The sequence below is a fragment of the Pantherophis guttatus genome, chromosome 10 (assembly GCF_059756535.1).
Source record: "Pantherophis guttatus breed Tessera chromosome 10, ASM5975653v1, whole genome shotgun sequence".
NCBI lineage: Eukaryota > Metazoa > Chordata > Lepidosauria > Squamata > Colubridae > Pantherophis > Pantherophis guttatus.
In genome coordinates, this window is record NC_142072.1 from 12,503,837 (window position 1) to 12,510,647 (window position 6,811).

General features: G+C 44.1%; 1 protein-coding gene across 1 annotated transcript in view; it reads right to left on the bottom strand.

Annotated features, from left to right (window-relative positions):
- The window catches only part of SERINC2 (serine incorporator 2), a 43,090-nt gene extending 38,286 nt beyond the window's left edge, over window positions 1–4,804 (bottom strand). The window contains exon 1 of the mRNA XM_060691535.2: window positions 4,429–4,804. Coding sequence (XP_060547518.1) covers window positions 4,429–4,467 — 39 coding nt within the window. The 5' untranslated portion in view covers window positions 4,468–4,804. The remainder of the gene's footprint in view (window positions 1–4,428) is intronic.
- Between the last annotated feature and the right edge of the window lie 2,007 nt (window positions 4,805–6,811).

Genomic DNA, 6,811 nt, shown 5'->3' on the forward strand with positions numbered 1-6,811 from the left:
AGGGGCTCGACCTGTGCCCTGCTATCTCTCCTCCAATAATCCTCAGGATTTTGAAGTTTTCGAGCCGCTTCTCGATCGCGAAGCGGCTCTACAGGCGGCGGGGCTGGCGGAGCTTCAAAGAGCGCCGCCGTCGCCGAAGACAAGGAAACCGGAAGTCCCGCCAATCTTTTGATCGACAAGCTCAGCATCTTAACCACTGAGCCACCACCTCCCTTATTTTCTGGTTAGGTCTTATTTTGGGGGAAATACAGTACTAAATGCACCCATCTGGCTGACAATCTTAACTGGGTCTTATTTTGGGGGGTAGGGCTTATATTACAAGCATCCTGAAAAAAATCACGCTAGGACTTATTTTCCAGTTGGGTCTTATTTTCGGGAAAACAGGGTAGGCACCAGGGACTGATTCCGTGAAGAGAGGTTTTTCCATGGACTGGAAGGAGTGTGGCTTTATGTGCTGCTTGTATCCCACAGATGGGGCTTCACTTCTATTTTTATTTTTATTAGTTTTATTTCGTATTTTTGTATACAGTTTTGTTTTTCCAAAGTTTAAAGTTTTTTTTTTTAACATTGTCTAGAGTGTGGATAAAAATGCTTTAGTTGACTCTCAAAAGTTCTCCAGGTTGTGGCATTCCACTTCATTGCTACATAACAGCAAATTGTTTTTGTCTTGGTGTTCCAAGAATTAGGAACAATGTGTTTCTTTTCCTGAAGTTTCCATACAGCAGGTCCAGAAAATAGTAATAGGCATGTAACAATATCCTTTTCTTGCCTTTCCTTTTACAAACTCTTTCAGTGCAACTGCCTGATTCATAATTTAGTGTATTTCTTAACCCAGGGAAACATACAACATCCTGATTTGTTCAAGCAATAACCCTGTCCAGAGTTACCGTTTATAGAAACTTTACAGTTTCCTACATTTCCTAACTAACCGCATTACACATCACAATTTTTATGCAACACACCAGACTTTCAAATCGCCCAATACATTTCTGTCTCTTGAATTGTCCAATGCTAACAGATATTCTGCGCGAGTTTGGTGTAGCGGTTAAGGCATCAGGCTAGAAACCAGGAGAAGATGAATTATAGTCCTGCTTTAGGCGCAACATCTATCTTGGTCTAGCAGCCTTTCTCTCAGCCCTAGGAAGGAGACAATGGCAAACTACTGCTGAAAATCTTGCCAAGAAAACTGGAGGGTTTTTGTCCAGGCAGTTGCCAGGAATCAACATTGTCTCAAAGGCAGGCACAATATATATATATATATTCCTAAGAACTTTTCACAAACTTTACCCTCCATTGATTTTAATAGTTCATACATAAAATAGTTCCCTCCTACTTCATTGCTTCGTTCTGGATCCATAGAATGAAAGGTTTGAATTTCTTTGCTTCCCACAGGATTCAAGGAAAGGTTCCACTCTCAACTACTGAAACTTTCTATCAACCCAGCCTACCTCACAAGATTATTATGGAGAAAAGATTTGGAAGAACAAGTGTGATTAAAAAAAACTATCTGCTCTTATTGTTTTTTTAAAAAAGTGCAGTGTATAAATTTAAAAACTAAATGGACACAAGCTCAATACTGTTTTACAATCTACAAACATGAATCTTGCTAATAAGCAATTGAAACTATCACTGTAATAATAAATCAACCACCAACAGGCTCACATATGTATATACATATAATGCCACTCAGAGAGATTCTCTCTCATTAAAGTTTTAATAGTCAGATTCTTGGCAACAGCTGTGTTTTCTTTAAAAGGGCTTCTGCTGAAAGCTTTGGAACATCCGCCAATTAAATCTTTTTAAAGTTTAATGCCAACAGCACATTTATTCAGAGGTCCATCCCACTGACTGCAATTTGGTTCACTCCCAGATGACTTTCTGTGAAGTCATACCCTACGTGTGACCAGCCACCTCCTTGTAACATGGTGTTGCCTCATACCCGCCTTCCCAATTCCACTCTCAGTTATGGCTTCCAGGGCACAGAAAACACCCTGCAAAAAAAATCTTCCAGCAACATCACTGCAAAGATTACTGTTGACATAAACTTCATTTCCCAGACACCAATTATTAGGGCTTTTTTTTTTTAAAGCATTCTTGTACCATACATTGGTGGGGGTGGAGGTGTTTCAGAAGGATGTGAAAAGTGGCAGCTTTCCTGTGTCTGTTGGTCCCAATTTTAGAGAAGTAAAACACAAAACATCTGTGAAAGACTCACTGCATAAAAATAGAACGCTCACAGGCATCTCTTATTGACCCAAAGGAAAAAGATTACTGTGTAACTTCCTTGTACACCAACTTTCTCAAAGATTCATTGAATATTTTCAGTCTCCTTGGAATTTATAACACTGTAGTGGCAAGATAGCCCATCGTAACATCTTCCCTGAAGCTCATTAAATTTAAAACTCAACCACTGCAAGAGGACTGAGAAAATGGGACATCCAAAGGCATCTTTGGGTTCAAAAGAGACGGTCCAAAACAGTGAAATATTAATATTAGAATAGAATAGAATAGAATTCTTTATTGGCCAAGTGTGACTGGACACACAAGGAATTTGTCTTTGGTGTATATGCTCTCAGTGTACATAAGGAGAATAAAATACATTCATCAAGAATAAAAAGATACAACACTTAGTGGTAGTCAAGCTTACTAATAAGCTATCAAATCATACTAGGAAACAAATTAAAAACAATATAATTGAAAGATACAAGCAACATGGTTATAGAAATAAGTGGGAAGAGATAGTAAGGAAGAGAATAATAATAGTAATACAGTCTTAGTAAATTATTTGACACAGTTGTGGGAATTAGTTAAGCAGTTATTAAATTGTTATTTAATTATTATCACAACCAGAGCTAAATGGACACAAGCTCAATACTTGTTATTTACAACCAGAGCTAAAGGAACAGATTTCCTTCTCATCTGACCACCTGAGTTCTAAAATGTTTGGTGAGAGTTGAACAGGATTGTATGTGTAAACCTACAACTGTGGTTCGGTTCAATAAACTACAATTAAGCCAACTCTGGTTGAGACCAGTTTGAGAACCTACCTAGCCTTTTGTCCATCCTTCCCCCCACCCAAAAGAAGGAGAAGGAGAAGGAGAAGGAGGAGGAGGAGGAGGAGGAGGAGGAGGAGGAGGAGGAGAAGGAGAAGGAGAAGGAGAAGGAGAAGGAGAAGAAGGAGAAGGAGAAGAAGGAGAAGAAGGAGAAGAAGGAGAAGGAGAAGGAGAAGGAGAAGGAGAAGGAGAAGAAGAAGAAGAAGAAGAAGAAGAAGAAGAAGAAGAAGAAGAAGAAGAAGAAGAAGAAGAAGAAGAAGAAGAAGAAGAAGAAACTAAGGAGCTGTCCACCAGCCTTGGGGAGACTGGGAACGCTCGGTTGAACCGCGAGGGAACAACCTGCGAGTTTCCCCAACCCGAGATTCAAGGAAGGAACCAGGAAGTATCGCTCAGCTCCCAAGTCTTTTTCTTACCACCCACGGAACACAGACAAGCGGTGCTGGGAGGCGGGGGAATGGCTGTTTGTATAAGAGCCACACCTGTTGAATTTCCTCCTTTGGGTTACCCGAATATTTTATTTTATTTTATTATTTTATTATTTTTATCATATTTTATTATTTTATCATATTTTATTATATTTTATTATTTTATTTTATTTATTTGTCAAACACCTCTAAGATTATAGATATAAGTATAAACATAATTTGAATACATGAAAAGAGTAAGTAAAAAGGAATATTAGGACAAGGACGGGAGGCACGCTGGTGCCCTTAGGCACTCCCCTTACAGACCTCTTAGGAATGGGGTGAGGTCAACGGTAGACAGTCTAAGGTTAAAGTTTGGGGAGTTTGGGGAAGAAACCCCCAAAGTCAGGTAGTGCATTCCAGGCATTGACCACTCTGGTTACTGAAGTCGTATTTGCTGCAACCGAGTTTGGAGCGGTTTACCTTGAGTTCGTATCTGTTGTGCGCTCTTGGCGTTGTTGCGGTTGAAGCTGAAGTAGTCATGGACAGGTAAATACTTAAAAGTAGCCCGCAAGCTTTCTCAGTAGGGCGTGAACGAAAGAGTGCGTGGGGAGGGGGGGGGAGAGAGAGAGTAGGAAACATTGGGGGCCAAAGAGCGATTTTCCCACGGGGGAAACCAACCAAGCAAAAAAGTCAACTTTTCGCCTGCTTCCCAGTAAACCCGGGCAGGATCGGAGCGGATTCCCAAAGAAGCGGGTTCCTCAATAACGGGGGTCGGGGGAAGGCAGGGGGCGAGAATGGCGTCGGTCTCAAGTCCCGGATTCCCCCCCACTTCCCCTTCCCTCCTCCCCACATCCCCCGGGCCAATCCCCCACGGCAAGTCGGGGAAACAAAAAAAAAGCCTCGGGAAAGTCAGGCTTCCCCCCACCCACCCACCCACCCATTCCCCACGCGGGAAACGAGACACTCACGCAGCTCAGCAAAGAGCAGATCCCCAGGCACGCTCCCATGTCGCCTCCGGAGCCCCCCCCGCCTGCCAAACTCAAACTCCAACAGTTCCCGAAAAGCGATCGACTCCTCGGCTCGGCTCGGCTCGGCTCCCCAAGAGCGACCTGCCGAAACCACTCGGCAATCTTCGGCTGCTTTCGTCTCCCCTCTCTCTCGCTTTCCCCCCCCCCTCCACCCCGAGGCTGCTTTCCTCAGACTCTCTGGCCACGCCCCGCTCGGCTCTTGCTGGCGGGGAGGGAGGGGCGGCGGGGCGAGGAGTCCGGCGCACCTGGTTTCCAGGAGGCGGGGCTCGTGATGAAGCGAGTTTGGGGGTCACGTGACGAACCTGAGGTGGAAGGCGGGGTGGGAAGGATTTGGCTGCTTTGGGAGGCTTTTTGAGGTGGACCTGTCAGTCCGAGAGACGTGGGAGGCGTGACGTCACTTGACTCGCCTTATTTGTAGGGGAGGGGGAGTGGCGATTGGTATAGACCAGGGGTCTTCAAAGTGGGCCACTTTAAGACTTGTGGACTTCAACTCCCAGAATTCTCCAGCCAGCCAGGCTGGCTGGAGAATTCTGGGAGTTGAAGTCCACAAGTCTTAAAGTGGCCCACTTTGAAGACCCCTGGTATAGACCCCTGGCTTAGAGAGCCATAACCAGGATTGATGCTCTTCGCCAGCGCGTCAGGGATTTATTTCCCCCCTCCGTCTTTAGCACCATGGGTCTTGAAGTCGTGCTTTTTAAAAGACTGGACTATCCGTTGCATGAACGAGTGGTGTAGAATAGGATACCAGCAGATAACAAACACAGATCCTGGGGTGATTTGAGGCTCCTGGATGTCTCCCTGTCCCGTTTTATTGTAGATCGAAATAAGGAAGGCTGCAAGTGCTATTTTATCCTGGAGAAATAGGACAAATGTTTTATAAAAATAATGGAATTACAATAATATTTGGGAAGTAGAAAAGTGGGTTTGACTCTGCCCAAACTTCTGTTGCAGACTGGCAGGGTTCACACATCATGCTGCATGATATTACATTTCAGGATACAGGAAAAAAAACCCACATATGACAGTAACAGTTGGAAGGGATCTTGGAGGTCATCTAGTCCAACCCCCTGCTTACGCAGATACACTGTATTTCATATATATACATACATACATACCAGGGGTGGGTTCAGTGGTGGAACTCAAGTAATTTAACAACCGGTTCTCTGCCCTAATGATTTCTTCCAATAACCAGTTTGCCAAACTGCTCAGCAAGTTAACAACCGGTTCTCCCGAAGTGATGCGAACTGGTTGAATCCCACCACTGGGTGGGTTCTACTTACCTTTACTACCGGTTTGCAACGGGGCCACGCATGCTCTCTTCTGCGCATGCACAGAAGCATTCTGATGACGTTGGGATCGGTGGGTGGAGCCTCCCACCAGTTTTACTACTGGTTCTATAGAACCGGTGCGAACAGGGGGCAACCCACCACTGATACATACATATATCCTGTTTCCCTGAAAATAAGACCTCCCCAGATAATAAGCCCAATCGGGCTTTTGAGCACATGCACTAAAATAACCGCCCCCCTCCAAACTAAGCCCTGCCTGAAAATATGCCCTCCCCGAAAATAGTTAACCACATGTGCAGCCGGTCCCCGCCATTTCCTCTGGTTAGGGTTAGGGAGACAGAGCTAGAAATCAGGTAAGATGGCAAGAGGAGCCCCATCTTGCTCCACACGCCCCAAAATGATAAGACCTCCCCGAAAATAAGGCCAAGCACTTATTTCGGGGTTCAAAAAAATATAAGACAGGGTCTTATTTTCGGGAAAACATGGTATATATATATATATATCCATCTCCCACTTGTAATTAGCTGTGTTGTTTTTGCTGTCATCGTGCTGGATGCTGGAGCTTTAATTCCTACTGTTTCCTCCCTCCTAGGTTGCTTATGGAGGAAACAGTAGGAATTAAGTCTCCATCATCCAGCATGACGACAGCAAAAAACAACACAGCTAATTACAAGTGGGAGACGGCTGGAAGGGCCTATTACACGTACAATGGCCAAATTGATTAATGGCATATAAAGGCAGAGATGGTAGTCTAATACTCTGACGATGCAGATAGCTGACAAAAGCTTAATAAAATAACATTTTAATTATTTTAAAATTTTAAGTTCCGGAGCTCGCAGGATGTCTGCTTCTTTCTTTACTAATATACCTGGAACTCGTATTTTTAGAATAGTTTGTAATACATACGTGTGTGTGTGTGTGTGTGTGTGTGTGTGTGTGTACGAGCCGAAGTGGCGCAGTGGTTAGAATGCAGTACTGCAGCTACTTCAGCTGACTGCTAGCTCAGCAGATCAGCAGATCAAATCTCAGCGGCT